At 39.8% G+C, this 19,499-nt stretch overlaps 2 protein-coding genes across 3 annotated transcripts in view; both read left to right on the forward strand.

The window, feature by feature from the left end:
- Positions 1-419: 419 nt before the first annotated feature.
- On the forward strand, positions 420-9,695 carry crabp2a (cellular retinoic acid binding protein 2, a). Of its 2 annotated transcripts, XR_013771325.1 has the most exons (5): positions 420-714; positions 4,920-5,098; positions 5,661-5,777; positions 7,131-8,995; positions 9,046-9,695. XR_013771325.1 is itself a non-coding variant. In XM_079241428.1 (4 exons), the coding sequence occupies exons 1-4, from the start codon at positions 633-635 to the stop codon at positions 7,179-7,181; spliced, it is 429 nt and encodes a 142-aa protein (XP_079097554.1). In that variant the 5' UTR covers positions 420-632; the 3' UTR covers positions 7,182-9,695. The 2 variants fall into 2 exon arrangements, 1 of the variants encoding a protein (XP_079097554.1); XM_079241428.1 differs by having other exon boundaries at positions 7,131-9,695.
- An 8,736-nt stretch (positions 9,696-18,431) lies between these two features.
- itga10 (integrin, alpha 10) overlaps positions 18,432-19,499 on the forward strand; it is a 39,711-nt gene continuing 38,643 nt past the window's right edge. The window contains exon 1 of the mRNA XM_079240847.1: positions 18,432-18,534. Coding sequence (XP_079096973.1) covers positions 18,483-18,534 — 52 coding nt within the window. The 5' untranslated portion in view covers positions 18,432-18,482. The remainder of the gene's footprint in view (positions 18,535-19,499) is intronic.

Genomic DNA, 19,499 nt, shown 5'->3' on the forward strand with positions numbered 1-19,499 from the left:
AAAAAAAAAAAAAAATCCAAGCGGTTCATTGAGTCACGTGATTATATGACGCTATGATGAGTGGCAAATGACAAAACATATCATTTATAGTTATTTTAACAACACAATGATTGCAGTGTGGGTTCAGCAGAGCGCGCAGCTATCGGGGTATAGCCAATTTGGCTGTCTCCTGGTTGCGCGCGGATCAGAGGCGTTTCTAAATGCAGCTCTGAAACGCACATGTTGCCCTCAGGGGCGTGGTCATGTTGAAGCTCTGTGGACCTTTTGCCTGTACTCTGTCGGTCTCTGGGGCGTGCCCGTGAAGAAAGAGGCGTGTGCAACCCCACACAAGTACCGTACCCCCCCCCCCCCTCCCCCCTCCGTGCCATTCTGTTGAGGCGCAGCCGCTTAAAACGCGCACCAGCGCATTGATGTGATAACACCTCTGATTGTCGGTCGCTCATCCTGGGAAGAGGGCAGAGGCAACTGCTCAGGAAGTGTTGAACCAAAAGTATCCAGCACCACCCCCAAACCCCCAGACGAGATTTAGAGGGGATAATTGGAGCAGTTTTGACTCGCAGATAAACCCCTCCCGCCAGACTTGGACCTGACTGTTTCTCTACTTTGCATCAGCAAACTACCTGCAGCTGAACATGGAGCGCAAAATCCCTGACTTCTCTGGCACTTGGGAAATGAAAAGTTCTGAAAACTTCGAGGAACTATTGAAAGCTTTGGGTAAGTGAGAGAAAAGGGTTTAAATCATTGCCTTTCATCTTTGGTTTTTCTGTTGCGTGGAGTTTTTTGTTTTTTATATCCCTGCCTGGTGACACAGATCAGACGCGTCAGCTCAAACTGTGCCCAAGCTTTCTCAGCACATTGTAGGTCAAATATTCCCTTGCATCCGCGCACCAGCCCCGGGATCACCCTGTACCGCGTGGGTGGGGGGGGGGGGGGGGGGTCCTTTGTCATTCTGCAGAACCCAAACCTCAGTGCTTGGCCCCCAGCCAGCTTCACCCCTTTTTCTCTCATCTCCCCTTTTGGCCTCTCCTACTAACACAATAGAGACAAACGGCGGCACATCTGTCTGTGTCACAGCCTCAAGAGTGTATGTGCGCGCGTGTGTGTGTGTGTGTGGGTTTTGAAGGGGACCGTTATGACACAATACAGTGCGGGACAGTAGCATCATTATCTGACGTGTCAGTCAGTCAGGGAGAAGGACAAACACCTGCTGCTGAGATTCACACTGTTTTGTCCGCCCCATCGCTTGTCAGCTTGGAGTCTCTCAGGCGTCACCGTGTACGAGCGTGCGTGGGCACGCGTACACGGATTATGAGCAATCTGTCATTAGTCGTTTCCCATTATATGAGTTTCCAGCGCGCACCTGGACTTCATGTCATCACGTTGTGCACAGTGAGAGATATGATTGCGCCAAACAAGGCGGCTCTTTATCTGGCACCCTCTCGGACACACAGCATGGGAGGTCAGTGAAAGAAGTTGTCAAAAGACACTGCTGTCCTGAGCGCAGACACATAACAACAAGGAAACAATAATTCCTCACCAATAACTCACCAATTAGCATGCAACTTCGGTCTGATAACCTCATCTATTCGTCTTCTTTCCTATTATAACTGCAGTGTATAAGGGCGAGGATACAGGAGGGAAGCACAGAACAAAGGATGGCACCCTGCAGATTACTGAGAGGTTTCTGTAAGAATGTGTACCTTCGATATACATATGTGTTTCCATGATGTGCTTTTGAGGTGGATAAGAGAAGTAATGGGAATGTGATAATTGGAGTTTAGCCAGTTTGGAGTGTTTCATTAAAACCAGGAGTTATATTGTTGTCCATATATTTAGGATGACTTATAAAGTTTTTGCCAAACAATTGAGAGTCCACCATCCTGCAATGAGATTTGTAGAATGATTTGAATGAATTATTGGATCGAGATCATTTGCAAAGGAAAAGACAGTTGTCAGTCTTCCCGGGATCGGGCATCCCTACAAGTTAACCTCATAACAAAATAAAACTAAACATAAAAGACAAAGTTGCGTCTCAGACTCTGCAGGTATTAGTGTGTGAGTTTGTCTTGTTCGTAAGAGCTGCCAGGAGAAAGTCTCTCTTTTTCTAAAAAGAGCATGGCAGGATAGTTTGCAAGACTAAATTTAAATGTTTTTCAAGACTTCTGGAACAATGATTTCACAGAGACCCAAATGGAGATGTTTGGTCATAATCCACAGCACTGAACCATGTTTGAGGAAAGCCAAAAGGAGCATGTCAACACAAGCACCTCTTACCAATTGTCAATCATTGTGATGGAGGAGTTATGATCTGAGTTTGTTTTGGATCGGGACAGCTTGTGGTCATGAACTCTACTGTATACCAAGGTATTGAAGAATCAAAAGTGAGGCTATCTGACAGCTGAAACTTGGCTGAAACTAGGTCATACAACAAAACAATGATCCCAAGTGCAACAGAACAACAAAACACAGCAAAAACAGAAAATGATGAGCGTTGCACCGTCAAAGTTCACCTCAACTTCATTAAAATGCTCTGATAAGAAGCTGAGAAGAATCAAATGTCCACAATCCTCAATGAACTGAAGCGATGTAGTAAAGAGAGAGACAAGTTTCCACTGCAAATGTAAGGGCCTGATGCCATCATTACTTCAAGATTTTGCAGGTAAATGTGTAACATGAGGTGCATTTATATTTTTAGGACACCATCTTTATTTGACTAAGTTTTGAAATAATATTTCATGTTTTGTTCTCATACATAAGCCATGAAGCTCAAATAATCTGTATATTTTCCCTCCCACACGTATAACATACCACTGCTTTGATATGACTGACAGAGAGGAATGGCCCGATTCCACATTTCATTGAGGGCACATTGCAGCTGAATACAGCCTGTCAGCACCCACTACCTTCTTCTCTTCATCTATCCTCTCTTCCTTTTCTCACTCCTGCTCTCCTCCTGCTTCCTTGTTTCTCTGTCCCAAATGCTTCCTCTGCTCTTTGACCTCCGACCCTGACCGTCTGTCTAGCTGCAGCTATGTGTGTGTCCCCAGTGATCAGGACCGTGTGAATTTAAGTATTTTGTTCTTGGGTTTGCAGAAATCTGTGAGAGTCATTTTAAACTTTTAGGATTTTGCAGTTGCTTAAGAAGTTTTAGACTCCTAAATGGGTTCCAAACAAGTCAAGCGGGTAAGTTGCTATAATAATATAAAAATACACACATTGTAAAAAAAAAAAAAAAAAAACCTTCAAAAAGTAAAAGGTTTCTCTTTTCATTGAGCAATATACAGTGTTAAAACTTCCAAAAAAATCCCAGTAACCACCTGCTGGCAAATGATTCAAACACTTCCTTCATGATAACAGAGAAACCCAGTTTCACACAAAGTAATGAACATGCACTTCCAGAGCACTGATAACGCACATCTAGTCCAGAGTGTCACACAAGGGCCACTGTCCTGCAGGTTTTCAATGGTTCCCTTCTTCAGCACAACACACCCAACAGCCCATGAAGTTCTGCACGATGACTTATGAATTTGAGTTAAGTGTGTTGGAGCAGGGATACAGTGAAAACCTGCAGGGCTGCAGCCCTCATGGGACCAAGTTAAATAGCCCTGGTATATAGGCTGAACATCCTGATACAATGACTGTGCATTTGTCTGTGCATATATTTACACTTGGTGACAGGTGGAGATGTGTGTGAGGTGAGAGGTGTGAAACCTAACTCAGCAGTGCATACACTTCCCCTCACACTTGGACTGAGATCTTCACACACCACACACAGACCACTGCCCCTCAGCTGTCTGGTCACAGAGGTCTGCGCCTTGCTCCAATCTCTTCCCACATTGTAACATCAGCGTTCCTCCTTCCTCTTCCGTCTTCCTGTAAATGTGTCAATGTTCATTCTTTTTCTCTTACATGCAGAGTTTAAGGAACCATTACCAAGCATTGCATATGAATTACAAACAAAAAGGAAAATTACAGTAATTAAAAATAATTGTAGCTTGCATGTGTGTATCTGTGTGTAAACAGGATAGATGCAATGTTTACAGCTTGCTGATATAAATATTTGTGACCAATAAATCACAAATTCGGCCTTGCGATGGGCGAGCGGCAGGGTACACCCTGGACAGGTCGCCAGTGCATCACAGAAAAACTTATTATTATCATTGTCAATTTTTAATATTAATACATTTTAATTGTTGTGTGTGTCCTTCTATGCCCTGTAATGGACTGGCGACCTGTCCAGGGTGTACCTTGCCTCTCGCCCAATGAGAGCTGGGATGGGACGCAGCTTCCCCACAACCCTTCACTGGATTAAGCGATTCAGAAAATAAATGAATGAACAAGTGAAATCACAAATTTATCTGTCATAATCATTTTAAAGAAGCATATCTTTTACCCAAGCTTACATACAACTGGTTTCACCCCCCCCCCCCCCCCTCATGTTGATTTATGAGTGTGTTTTCTCCTTGTGGTTGTTGACAGATAGAAATAGAAGAGTCAGAATAATAGACAACAGAAAAAAACAAATCTCCACATTAGTTAATGTGTTTTTGTCTGAGTATGTGTGCGTTCAAAGATGATTAAGGGAACACAGATGTGCAGACATGCTTTGTCTACTGACCTCATTGTTTCCTCTGCCATCGTTATTGCACAGAGCTGCACAATGCAAGTTTGCTTCCAATACTGTGATTGTGCAGGAAAACACTAAGAGCAACCCACACAGTAGACTTAAAGTCTCCTACTTTTGCATAGTTTTCAGTGTTCCTTACAGCAGTTTGAGCCCTTTTCTACAAATGTTCCAAGATGTTAAGAGTTTTGACATTAGTTATTCTTATAGAAGTGCTTTAAATTCACACCAGCAGTGCAAGATTGACATTTACTATCCATCTCACACTTTTTCTTTTGTCATTCGTGTTTTTCAGGTGTGAATGTTATGCTGCGCAAGATTGCAGTAAAAGCAGCATCCAAGCCACTGGTGGAGATCACACAAGATGGAGAAACCCTGTCTATTAAAACTTCCACCACAGTCCGCACCACCCACATCACCTTCACCGTGGGGCAGGAGTTCAATGAGACCACAGTGGATGGACGTCCCTGCACGGTACACAACACACAGACATAAACTTCTCCTAATTGAGCTTGGGTTGTACTTTATCTGCACACACAAAACCATAACTCAGCAGATGAAATGGGTGTGTGGGGAAGGAGCTGTCCAAATGACATCAGTCTGTTTAATTTGGCTTTTCATCATAATTGGACTGATAGCACAGCTTTATTTCTCCTTCACTTTCTGAAGACATATCATACTACACCCCAGTCATTCACACTCTTAACAGTCCCTTTCAACTCTCCATTCATCCTCATTGCCCTTTCTTGCCCTCCGTCCCTCCCTAATTCTCCCCGTTTTCCCATAGATGGCCTCTGTTTGGCCGTCTCCAAAGCAAACACATGCAACCAACCAGGGCTTCACTCTACAAACGATGAGCGCATCACAAGTTATCACCTCTCAGTGACCACCCTGCTGGAGCTTTCCCTCTCCACTAGACACTCCCTCGTTAATTCCATTTACTCATCAATAACGTTTTATTCATCTGGACAGCCAGTCATTCATTTGTCTAAGCATCCATAAAAGTGTTTGATTTTTCATTTCTCCATGAACTCAGAGTTTTCCACGCTGGGAGACAGACAGCAAGATCAGCTGTGAGCAGATTCTACAGAAAGGCGAGGGACCCAAGACATCCTGGACCCGAGAGATCACCACTGAAAGCAAACTGATCCTGGTAAATTGTGCAGACTTTCTACTAAAGTTAGAAGTTTAGTTTCAAAATCGCTTGTTTGTTGATTACACACTGCTACGTACAGAGCAGCTATGTTGTAGTCCATGCACTGGGTTTCCCAAACACTTTCTGTATATATACCAATGTATAAAACAGACTATAATGATTCAAAACTTTTACTGGATTTTAGGATTATAGTACGGTTTTGCAAGTTTGGGTTACATTAAAATAGATACCAACTGCTTTCTGAGTAAACACACTCTTCTGATGAGGATGATAGGGAAAGAAAAGTTTTTAAAAGTACTTTGTTGTAGTTTTTGGCAGTGGAAATACCGTAGTACTGGTATGGTGTAGTTAAGGCATAAACTTGACTGCCAGATGGGTATGCAATCTTTATGTTTAGCTGTGTGTACATCAGTGCAACACAGTATTTTTTAAAAAGTAAATGCTGTCTATAGAATTGGGGGATGGTAATATTTCCTTTTTTGCTTCATTTAATTTAACTTGATGCAACTACTTTGTCCTCAAGTTGTGGTGTTCTCACTCCTTCAGTGTCTTGATTACCCTTTGACCCCTCCTAAAATAAATGTGCAGTTCAGAGATATCAAAGCTCAGAACTCCATGATAATTTTTTTTATGCCTTTTGTGTCTTGAAAATACACTGACTGATCAAACCCCTGTTGCTCTGCCTGAGGCAAGGAGAGGAGTGGGACCATAGCCAGACAATTGAATGTCAGTCATCCCATGATTGTATGTCTGCAATGACATGTTAACTCGACAGGGATTCTGTTGCAAATTGACCCCAATGCCTTATCTCCTTGCAAAACAACATTTATCACAAGTAGCAGAAAAGGCAAAACAGAGCTGGTGATGCATGGACAGTGCAGTTGGAAATCATAAGTGTAGCAAAAGGATTGCATTTTTAAATTCAATGAGTTCAACTACTTGAACCCACGCAGATCTGCCTGTGAACCAGTTAACCAGAGGTGATGCATACAGGCATCTACTACCGCCCTTCTTGTAGTAAAGTATTTATGAGGAGATGCTTGCTTGAGGTTTGGCAATAACTTTGCATTTAGGGACTCTTATGTGCTTTAAAGCACCAAACCCACAATGGCTATCTAGAAGCCAGCAGTTGTTAAAAAGAGTGTGTGAGAAGCAAATGCTCATTTCTAGGCTCTAACCTCCCATAAACAATGTTTGGCTGTAACAGCATGTGGTTGTTGACATTATGTTGCTGCAGTCACAAAAAATGAAAATAGAGGTTAATGTGTGGAATTTTTCACTTTTAGGATTGAACTAATTATTTGCAGCCCTGTGAATATTCACATTAAATTCCTCTCTCTTTCTTTTCAGACCATGAGAGCAGATGATGTGGTATGCACCAGGGTCTACGAACGACAATGAATAAGAGCACTTCTCACTTTTCATCCTCCTTGCTCCCCTCTTCTCTCCGGCATCACTACTTCCATCACAACTCCCTTGTCTCAGTGCTGGGAGATAACGACCTATAGTTTATTCCAGTTCCCCTGTTAGTGTCACCATGTAATAAGTGTGGTTATTGTATCTAGCATGTCATGTATACACTATAGTCCGAGCTCCTGTGTTTTCCATCTGTCTCATCAAACTTGACCAGCTGGAGTTTTAAATCTGAATATTTGTGTTGCGTTGTTGGCCTAATTCGCTCAATGACAGCTCACATATTTGACGTTGTCTGCATGCGTGTGTATGTTTGCATGTTTGTGCATGTGTGTGTGTGAGAGAGAAAGAGCTGTATGACAGCAGATGAGGTGTGAGACTATATTTTTGGATGTGTAAACCATATGAGCTCTTTCAGTATCAGGTCAGTTTTGACATGGTCGTATGACCTTCCTGTTTCTGTAGCTCTAACCCCCCCCCAACTTTTTCTATCTCATGACGTCATTTTATATTTATTACTACACTACAGTTGGTTTTTACATTGTGTCTCTTTTATATGAAATATGATCATAGGAAAATAACACTTTCTATGGGATAAACAATAAACCACATTATTAACTCAGCTTAATGTCGAATCTTGGCTCTCTTGATGTGTGAGAACCATTAGGAGCAGAAAAGCATTTATAACAGTGCCTATGTTTTATGGTTTGTCAGTGTAGCTGCAGAATGTGTACACATTAGATGGCTCCATCTTATTTTGGGCCTTCTGTCAGCTGTCTGCAACTAGAATAACTTGTTTGTCCCCACCCTTTCATGCTCTCTCGCTCCCTTCTCAGTTTTTCTATTTTGCCATTCTTCCCTTCCCTCTCTCGATGTCAATCGTCTCTGTGCAGCACACCCTCATTATTCCACACCAATTCATGTGGATCTGCTCATTTTGTGATTTTCCCTGCCAAACAAGCACATAAAGTCAGCTGCAGGAAAGCTGGCACTAACTTGTGCTCATTTTTATTTCCATTTAAATTGCAAGTGAACTACAGTTCATGTGTTAATATTCTTAATTGGTACTTTGTCTGAAGGAATAAGTCATTTTGTTTTTTAGCAAACACATATTCACCTTTTGTTGGGAAGTAATGAAAATGAAAAACATGAGGTCAGTTTATAACTAGAATCAACAGGATGTTATTATGGAAAGGTGAATAAAATGATGAAACAGCTGCCTAAAAACAACCAAAGGATAGCTAAATTACCCAGTCAGCACATGTACATTGTTTAATTTTATTCAGAAAATCAACTAAGAATGACATGTCTGTTTTGTAGTGGGTGGTGTGCAGAGCTAGTTCTTTTGCTGCATGTCTAATAATTGATCAGTTACACAGGAAAAGGTTCATTCTGGTATCAACTTCATGCAGAGTAAAGATTTTTCCATATTCAGTCAATACAGAGGAGATTGTATGCTGTCTTCCAAAAAGTTAATGCCTTTTTGCACACCAGAAATAATCTTTGCCCACACTGACTTCTGCTTTTCTGCAGCAGAACAAAGTTCAAGAACCAACAGCACCAAAACAAACAGGAGCAACCCATAACTTAGATTGTTCCACAGTGTTTCAGACTGCCACCACATAGAAACAAAGTACTATAACCTAAGCATGTAATTGTGGGGCTGTTCAAAGCACCAACAAAGAGTTAAAACAGTATTGTGTGGACCAAGCTTCACAGCACTAGTTATGGAGTTGTTGCTGCCATTGTACAAAGCCAGGCAAGCTGATTTCTTATGTTCAAGTCTTGACTGTCCATTAGAGGTATGGAAGAATGACAAATTAGAAAGAGCACAGTCAAGTGTTTTTCAGAGGTTTTGCTGACCTAATAGCATCAATGCGAATAGCTAATTTTTATCGAAAGAAATTTCTGAACTCCTGCTTGATGAATGAAACACTGTTCTTTTAAAAGACAGATTAGTTTACAGATTCTCATGGGTGACCAGTTTGGTTTTTACATAATTTCCAGAACAACAATTCTCAACTTTAATTATGACTTTAATCCACTCCTCCCTCTGTCTCAGACGGTCAAGGTTTGAGGTTGTTACCCATCTGTATGTGTAACTATACAGACACAAGCGTGATATTGATGTTGTCATCTTTAGCCTAATCCATTGAAAATCCTCATTTATGGAGCATCTGTTGTTATGGCAACCTTGGAGGATTATAAGAAAAATACAGGTCACCGTGCAAGTCCGACGGTGAACCAGTTGACCATTCATCAAATGGTCCGAGTGCAGGTCAGTGGGCATGTCTCCAGCGGCAGGAAATGCCAGTTAGATTACAGGGTACAGCTTATTGACAGCAGATGTGCTTAACAACTAGCAGGCTGTTAAGGGTCCTGGAAATTGAGAAGGACCAGGGGGGAGTAAGATGGATGAGATCAAGCTAGCAAGCATGCGCACACACAACAGGTAAAAACTAGAAAAGGATGGAATCCTGAGAGAGGAATTTAGTGATGATAAAAACCACTTTTAAGAAGTATCTCCTCTTTATTTCTTTTTTTGCCCTGCAGCTGTGTGTAGTTACAGTGTGACCCCAATAAAGTCCCTCCTCTACCTCCTGCTCTAATAAAAGGGGTAAATAACTACCCCTCCCTCTGTGTTTATTACCCCCTGGGGCAGTAAAAGGCAGCTGTCTGGCCTCCTTCAAAACGCCCAGCCTGAACTGGACCCACATAAAAAAAAACCACACATTCACAAGTCAAAACTAAAAACACACATTCTGGGAAGTGTTCACACGTATCAAACACTTACACTGTACACGCAGCTCATAAAGGACTGCTGTGTTTAACCCAAAAGCCAATCTGCTGGGTGAACAAAAACCTGAGAATGTCTCAAAGACAAGAAGATCTTACCAGCAAACTTAGCCCATGCACTGACATCCATTATTATTTCTGCAGGTTGATCTCTTTGCAAAAAAGGGTAACAAATAATGTCCATAAATTTGCAAAATCAGGGAAAAAATACATACATCACTCTTCTGCACTCCTTTAAAGTCATGAAATGAAAATGGGCATACTGTCACAAAATTTAAAACACACCTCACATTAGCATCCATGAAATAAAAACCATCTGCAGGATGAATCGCTAATCCACTTAATTTGTCAGAAATTTGACACTGTGTTACCATGTCTAACAAGGTAACCATGGGCAATTGGCATTTATTAAAACAGAACCCAACGTTGATGAATCTGACGTTTGTGGGAGAGCAGGTTAGTTTAGGTGCCCCGAGGCCACAAGCTGACTCAGACTTGATAGATGACTTATGAGCAGGTAGGAGAGGAGTGTATGTACTTGTCTGCATACTTGAGTGTGTGTCACAAAAGTCAAGACAAGTGATTTGTATCTGGCTGAAGCACCTATGGGCAAAAGGGTCAAGTGGTTTCTGGGTTTGTAAAGAGGTGGGAGGCCTCGGAGAAAATGCCCTGTGGGGGGATGAGCAGGCATGTATGATGGACACACTCACCCCATCTTCATGACAATACGCTGTTGCGTCAACACTGGAGCCGTGTGATGACCAGCTTTGACTATTCATATTAATATACACCCACATACATGCGCAAACTGATATCTAACACTATGAGAGGTAAACGCCACCAATGGCAAACACAATAAGACCACCAAGGAGCCTCTGAGACCTCTATTAGTACAAATGACTGATACATACTGCTGCTCTTATGTCATGGTTTAAAGATGAAAGTAGAGGGGGAAAAGGGAGTCACTGAAACCACACTAGCCTCCATGACACAAAAAAACCCCAATACTTTTATACACACATAGCTACAGATGAAAATGAAGATGAAACATGATCTTAAACCACTAAAAGTTTCCTTTTTTCCATCATATCCAGTGTTGCAGGGTGAATAAGCCACAGGAAAGACATGAGAGAGTGTGGAAGGTATGCAGTAAAAGATCTTTAAAGATGTCTGGAAATTCCAAGTATTGGACACTTTGGGCAGTTGAGACACAAAGGATACCGACCAGCGCCCCTTGAAAATGTTCCCACTGTAACATCTGAACAATTCTTTCATACAGGAAAATCAGAGAAGAAAGAGGTTAAGTTGGAGACAAAAGGAAGAATGAGGTAAACATACTTTCCTTTAACTCCTCAGTTGAAAGAGAGGAGGAAAAAAAGCCTCTCATATAAACAAAGAAGCCCAAAACCAAAATGTCCATATTTTAATATTTGCACCTGGTTACACAGTTCTGTGGGTAGAGGGAGAGGACGGTATCCAAACTAATATCACCAGTCTGACATGAGCTTGCTCATCCATCCACTGTGGACAAAGGTCTCACAGTTTACTAGAAGTGGACTGAATGAAGTCTTTGTGGCCTTGAAAAATGTAATAACAAATCTGATTACAGACTGTTAACGCTGAACTCCGGATAAACTGAGGACAGGAGAGAGGACTGAAGATTGTGTTAAAGACAGAAGAAGACACTGAGGCAAAGTGTGGTTTTAATTTAAGAAGTAGGAAGAACAGTCGGCCATGTTGACTGTAACCTGAAACCCTTTGCCTGGAAATTTCTGTCCCTGCAGATAATGACAACTATCAAGCAAATCAGCATCTGCCATAACGCTCCTGTGGCTGAAAACAAGCATTCAGATGATGTTTTGACATTGGCTTGCATAGCTCTTTTTTCCAACCTATTCCCAACTTAATTTGATCACACTGCTAAACGTTTTCCCAGAGGATTTGTGCAGCTGTTGTGGAGAGCAGCAGCTTGTTTGACTGATGATTCCATTCAACAAACTCATGACCAAAAATATTGATCAGTTCCAATTACTCTTAATCTTACACCATTTTTAAGCAATTTGACAAAGTGCAGACTTACTGAGACCTGAACATGTTCAAATCTTGAGGATGACTCATGAATGTGTGCATAGTGGTCTACTATGTTGCCTTTCAGGCATTTTGACAATCCTGCAACCATTTTAATATTACATAGTGAAAGAAGGATTCACTTCTGCTGCTCACTTATTCTTTATTAAAAAGGAGAAGGTAGCCTCTTGGATTCAAACACTTTTTTAAGTAACACAAGTAAATGCTTCTTTGCAAGGATGAATTAAAAATAAAAGTTAAAGCACCTCTAACACTTCCAGTCATGTCCAGTTTTCTAACTCCTGACTTTAATGAACTTTTGTTGATTTCACTAGCCGGGGAATTCAAGCACTTTTCCATCCTACACTGAATATTGGAGTGGTTAACAATGCTAGATTTTTTTTTGTGGGGACTCAAACAGTGGTTGGTGTGCACTGTCAGTTTTAAAAGTCATGGAGGGTTTCTCATGCCAACTGCTGCCCAGAAGAGGGACAACCAAAGAGTAAATTTCTACCATCCAAAAGTGCAAAAACCTTAAACAATTGGTAATAGCTGGAGTAAAAGTGGATTTTTACACAATGTCCTTTTTCCATCAGAAAATAACTTTCTCTGTCATGACATTTTCTCAGCATGTTGCAAGCTGGTCCATTGCAGCATAATCCATGACAGGAATCTTCTATAAATCCAAACTGAGAGCACGTTGACTGATATACAATTGAAAGTTTTCAATTAGATTTAGGAGGTACTCTACTTGTGTCTTGCAGGAAAATCCCAGCCAGGTTGGTGACAGTCCTTGTATATTGGATATATTGCAAAGTCATATAAACAAGCTACACACACATAAATGCAGAGAAATCAGTGAATAAAAATGAGCATGTTCAAGTAGAACTGCAGAAAATATGTTGTTATATAAACTTAAAGTAATCACTGAGATCTTAGAAAATAGAAAAGAGAATAGCTTAGCAAGGGAAACCAAGAGAGAAAAATGCGGATCTGTAGCAGCTATGTTGCAGCTTTTAGGTCCTCTTGTCATGAAAAAGTAAATTTTCTGTTATCAGCCAAGTGACAAAAACATGACCTGAGCTCCAAAGAGCATAAAGTTAAAGTTAAAGTTGCCACATATCCTATTTTTTCATTCATTTTTTATCCCCTTGTTTTATGGTTTCAAAGTAATAAAAAACATAAAACTAAAAGCAAAAGTTTGGCTTAAGAGCAAGTATTTCATGAATAAATATCAGCTTATTACACTCTCTTTTTCTGTTATCCAGTGTACTAGAAGACCAGCATGTCAAAGTTAGACACCATACATGCTGGCTGAGTCATGCTGTGCAGTGGTGTCAGTTGACTGGTTGCACAGAGCTGTGATTTAGGAAACATAGATAGAAGAAACACACTGTGAAAAATCCTGCATGGTTGCACACATGCAGTCAAAAAACAAACAAACATGTGAGTACCTGAAAAAGTCCCAAAGCTGCTTTCCATAATTTGGAGCACATTAATGGGAAAAAACCCAGAAGCATCTTTCATGGGAATAGATTGCAAGACCAAACATATTGACAGAAAATCATCATGATAACCACAGTTGTTGGCATAGCTCCTGCCAAACCCAACATGAGTGACGTTTCAGGAGTACCTAATGGCGGATAGAAAAACAGGCTTGTCTACTAACACCACACTGTCACTACTGTCTAATGTATCCAACAAATCACAGCTACTGTACTGCACAGATAAAATGTGACACACTAGTGTTATGATCTTTTAATGCCCTCAATCTATGCAACTACACAGACATCCTTTGTGTCTGACATTGATTTACTGATCATGCAACAGGCAAAATACCCCATGAACACGCCAGCTAATGCTAGTACATCCAGTGGACATTCCATCCTGAGATGTACGTTTGCCTGTAAAGGAGAAAGCGGACACACTGAGTATTGGCCTTAAAATGAACCAGTTTCAGCTGCTGCTTTTGTACACACAAAAAATATATGAACCCTAATATGATACCCACAACTGAAACTGAAAATTATGTATAAAATAAGTTTACAAGAAATGTTTCAACTTCTGCTTAACATAGAGAATAAAGTTTAGTTTATACAGACATTCTATCTTACGTGCAGTAGTTTGTAAACACTGTAAAAATAATAAGCTCAGCATTGACGGAAGTTGAGTTGTTATTGTCGTGAGACTGCAAAGTTTGATTTTATGACTGATGTTAACAGCTCTATGCCTAGTTCCTACTGGTGTTAAACAGTCGGTGTGTGTGAGAAAGAGAGTGTGTGTATATTGGCTCACACACTGGTTCCACCTAAGTGCAGGAATCTGTGGTTGTGTACAATGAGGTTTGGTTGCGTGTGAGCAAGTGCATCAGACTTTACATGCAGCTGCCAGTCAGAGCGGCAATGCTGCCAGTCAAGTTACACCAACCTGTGTGTGCCAAAATGCTAACGTGCATCACTGCAATAAATAAATAGACAATATATATATATATAAATGAATACATAAAGAAATTAATTAAAGATAATTCAAATTGCATGTTATCTATTGAATGATTTGTTAGCAGTTTCCCATATAATTTTAGGTTATTATTAACCACTGGTAATAAAGATTCCTTGGAAGTTGTAATGAAATGGGAAAGAATTGGAGGGGTGCAGACAGACAAAAAAATGAAAGCAATAAAGACAAGAACACTTATGAAGATCAATATCAATTATGCACTAAATGTAGGGGAAATGATGGTGAGACGGAGGTCAATTCTCCAATAACCATAATCTTTTCTCTCACTGGAGTCATTGATCAAAGCAAATGAAATTCCCTTCATAATAAGATGTGTTAGCGACTTATGAGTCTGCTCTTCCAACCAAGTGCACTCTGTCCTGCTGCTGGCAGACATCCATCACCACATGATGAGTCTTGAGAAAGCTGATTGCAAAATAAAGAAAAAGACATTCAGTGTCATTCTTGCTAATGTGAAAGGAGGAATTCTACATTTATTCATCTCACATCAGCTGACCATCATGAGTTTGCACTGGCATTCAGGATGCAAGGTAACTGATCTTTGAAATTAGCTGTAAATAGATATTCAACTTTTTAGAAAAAATATGTTTTATTCCTCACAGTTTCAAAACTGCTGAGAGAACATAGGAGGTACATTAGTTGAGCCAGACTGACACCAAGTGGTGATAAGTTGAAAAGCTCTATTGTTGACTACACCATCATCAACAAAAGTGTCAACCTGTTATTGCAAGTGCTGCATGAATGTGGTCGAGTTTGGCATTTTTATCATAATTTGTTTCCCTCTGGGTGTAAATATCGATTTAATCGCTTCTAATGTCTGCATAAAAGATTGGTGTTGTTTTTGCACCATAAGATTGGTCATTTACCTTTATTAAAAGTTATTTCTGATCTGTTGGAGATCTGCACCTTTAGAGCATTTTAACTATTATAACTTGATTATGATGATATGCATCAGAAAATTTGTTGTACCAGTATTTAAATGTAAATTTACCAAACCTTACATACAAAAAAAGCATATCAGAACAAACTGTTTTAAATATTTGGACATTTTCCCCAAAGCTAAACACAATTCACTAAATTGTTTACTTTCCTGGATTGAGACTTTAGAATCATTCAACTTCAGGGAAATGATTTCATGTTTAGCAAAACAACACAACTCAACATGGAAATCCTTGTCATCAATCCATTAATCACTGCCTTTATTGTCCCGGGGGGGGTGAATGGTTTTCCAGCCCAGTAGAAATAAGGGGAATGGCATACAACACAATATTAAAAAACAAAATCAGAATCAGTGGCGCATGACAAAAGAGAGATTAGCACAATCCAGTAACAATGAATGAATAAAATAAGATAAATAGATCAGGTCATAACAGTTGAGATTAGTAAGGTAGAAATAACATGTTTGATCTGACGACCTATGCGTACTCTCTGATGTGATATATCTTGCAGGGGAATGCAATGGCAGATATTTGTTTCAGATGTCATGATGTGTTTCATGTTGTGTCTTTAGTTCTAGTTTCCTGTTTTATTTTGTAGTTTTTCTGTGTTTAGGTCCCTTGTTTTGTTTCCTGTGTAGCCTTTGTTCCTGTTCATTGTTGTCACCTGGTCTCTTTAGTTTCTTCCATTTCACCTGCATCTTGTTGTGTTCTTGTGTGTATTTATACTCCTTACGTTTGGTTTTGGTTTGCTGGTCCACTAAACTGTATTCAAGCCTTCAAGCCGAGTTTAGTCCCTGGCAATTAGGTAAGTAAAAGCTTATATTCTTGAACCTACTCAGTGTTTGCTCATCTCTGCGATTGGATCTACACCTCCACCAAATCTTGACATCAGACAACTTTAATTTAAAAATTTACGTTACTACAGTGTACTACAGTCTTAGTTTATTTAAATTATTGCTATTTTTATATCAACACTGCTGATTAAAGAGTCAACTAAAGTAGCTGACAAGTAGCCCAGTAGCTCCCAGCCTTTATTCTTTCAGGACCTCTTTCATGCAACGTCTAAGAAGCTTACAGCACAAGAAGTTTAGGTCTGGTCAGCGTATAGTTACACATTGTGAGAAAGATTACACATTTTCCTACATTTTGATCTATCTATCAGATAGATAGTATACATACACACACACACACATATAGATAGATAGATAGATAGATAGATAGATAGATAGATAGATAGATAGATAGATAGATAGATAGATAGATAGATAGATAAATGTTTTATTTGCTTTCTTACCCCAGGAGAAAGGGTTTTTGTTGTTGTTTGAGAGACTATTTGTTGATTTAAAAAAAAAAAAAAAAAAAAAGATGTAAAAGGTTTTTTTTAAATTCCCCTTGTCTTACTTGGTTTTTGTCTCAACCACTCACATGTGTCAAAAAGGCTCTAGTCTTGAATTTGGCAGTAATTGGTTTAGGGTAATGGTCTTTCCATGAGCTTGTCTTAAGACTTTGTTAGTTTTACCATTGCTATGGCCCTAGACCAGGTAGACAACTGCTGGTTACACATGGGTGTTAATAACCTATTAATTAATTCAAAGGTCCGTTTTTTTTCCTTGGGTGGCAGCTCTACACTTCCATTTATCTATCTTTCAATTTGGTGTTTAGTGTGTGAGTGATGTCGGCACATGTTTCCCTAAATGTTCCCCCTTCACTAAACCTGACAGCGACTGCTGGTAACCAGTAGGTGGAGCCATTATATTACAGAAAACAGACATCCATCAGAAAAAAATGCCGTACTTGATTATGGAGTCATGTCATCGTTCAAGTATGAAAGAAAAACAAAATATAGATGCAACTGTGTCGTGAAAGCAGTGGTGGTTTAGCATTAATATCTGCACAATTCCAGTTACTTTCCATCTAAATATATTTAAATATACACTACCAGTCAAAAGTTTGGACACACTTTTTTCAATAAATCCAAAGTGTGTCCAAACTTTCGACTGGAAGAGTATAAACCAAAGGCTGAGAAACTATAGCCTCCAATGTCAAGTTCAAATAAGCATTTATAGACTGAAATGGATTTAAGATTTAGTTAAGATTGTGTCTTCACTAAAGTAATGTAGACTTACAGGTTTTGGGAGAAGCATGCTGTCAGAAGGGGGAGAGGGAGATGTGGGTTGAGGTTTGTCAGTAAGAAGCAGCTCCTCTGAGCAGAGTCTGGTGGATGGAGGTGGACGGGTGGAGGCAGAGGGAGGGAAGTTGAGAAGATAAATGTGCTCTTTCATTGCATGTAAGTCCGTTACAAGGGACATATATTTACACCGACAGAGATGCATGGGGATAAAGCGTTTTACTGAACAAGAAGAAGAAACTGGCGAACCGGATCATGGATATCAAGTTGTCAGCGAAACTGCGCACAGCAGTTCAGCTCAAACTTTGAGAAGAGTTTCTGGAGTTTCTGTCATAGAGCAGATCGCTCCGGTAGATACTCCTGAGGGATCAAATCTGCTGCTCATCGTTTTTTTTTTTTTTCCTTTTTTTTTTTTGTTTTTTTTTTTTGTTTGTTTTTTGGTGGGCCCTTGGAATAGCTGATTGCCTGGACTTGTTGAATGGGACAGGTGCAGGAAATAGTCGGCACAAACACCCTAAGTGATAATCCAAAATTTATATATATACATATAAATATATATATACATATATATTCTTTCCATCTATATAAGTTAGAAAAACTCTTCACCTTTTCTGTAAAGAAGCAGTTGTGAAGTGAGCCGAACACGTGCAGACAACAAGGCAACTGAAGCACCTTTTAACAGGATTTTGCTCATCTGTGGAGGAAAGCCAGAGTTGAAAAAGTTGTGGATACAGAAGCACTGCATTTCTATCAACTGGAGGGAGCTCACTTTGTAAACAGAGAAGCAGAGGAAAGAAAAACCAGGAAAAGTAAAGACGGACTGCTTTCATTCGAGCTTTATAAATGGAGCTGCACAGATACCTCCTGTGCCTGGAGTTTATTCTCCTTCTTAAAGGTAGGTTTTTGAGTCCATCTTTCAGTGATATGAGTTTGTACTTTTTTCTTTTTCCTTTTTCAAAACTTAATATGATTTGTATCTAACAAATAAAACCACTGAATTTGTTTTTAAAAATTTTTTTTTTTATAGCAGTATAAATAATGGACTCCGAAGTTAAATCACCTTCTTGTTTAAGCTAAATAATGTCTCCCCAGTGTCCATATCCTCTCATGTCCTTCAGTGAAATCAATAACCTGCACAACTTTAGCAGACAACAATTGTGTCATGAGCCTTCCTGAGCATCACAATTTTATTTTGTGATAGTAAACCACTGACCAGACATTCCCGAGAAATCTGTGCAGAGAAGTTGGCCTAAAACATCTGGCCACACTCCACTTGTCAGATAGATCAAACATATAGAAAATGGAGTCTAGCAAACTAATGGTTTCTGGGTCGATGTCTGATCCTTCTGTAAATCTGTCAGTAAAGTAAGCGCCAAGAACATATTTCACTTCATTGGAAACTTGCTGCTATCAGTTGGTTTTTGGAAGAGAAAGATCACCATTTCCAAAAGGTTTGCATGCTATGTGAAGCATTATCAGTAACAAAGGGTTAACAAAGTTGTGTAATCCTTAAAGACCAAGATTTAGTTGTTCAACACTGTAATAGACTGAGCAATTATTTAAGCAAGTTAATGATAACCTTCCTGAAGGTAAAAGTGCCAAATACAGGTATTGTGGTCGTAGGCTATGTAATCACATCTAGAGAAATTTGTATTTATAAAGGATAAAACTATTTCAAATTACTTATATATTCACTCAAGAGACTAAACAACTAAATATTGAATCGTTATTATCTTTAAACAGTACAGAATGAAAACACGAACTCCACATGTGGTGTCGCGTGACTTAAGCAGGTGAAGCTCAGGTGTTGCAGGCTCAGGTATGTGTCTAGCAAGTCAAAATAGAAATCCAACATAAATC

This window comes from Telmatherina bonti (genome assembly GCF_933228915.1).
Source record: "Telmatherina bonti genome assembly, chromosome: 5".
Lineage (NCBI taxonomy): Eukaryota > Metazoa > Chordata > Actinopteri > Atheriniformes > Telmatherinidae > Telmatherina > Telmatherina bonti.

Excerpts from the sequence above, each read along its gene's own strand:
- crabp2a (XM_079241428.1), top strand. The coding sequence starts at position 633 with ATGGAGCGCAAAATCCCTGACTTCTCTGGCACTTGGGAAATGAAAAGT. Across the intron at positions 5,099-5,660 it reads TGGATGGACGTCCCTGCACG|AGTTTTCCACGCTGGGAGAC; the intron begins GTACACAACACA and ends CCATGAACTCAG. Across the intron at positions 5,778-7,130 it reads CTGAAAGCAAACTGATCCTG|ACCATGAGAGCAGATGATGT; the intron begins GTAAATTGTGCA and ends CTTTCTTTTCAG.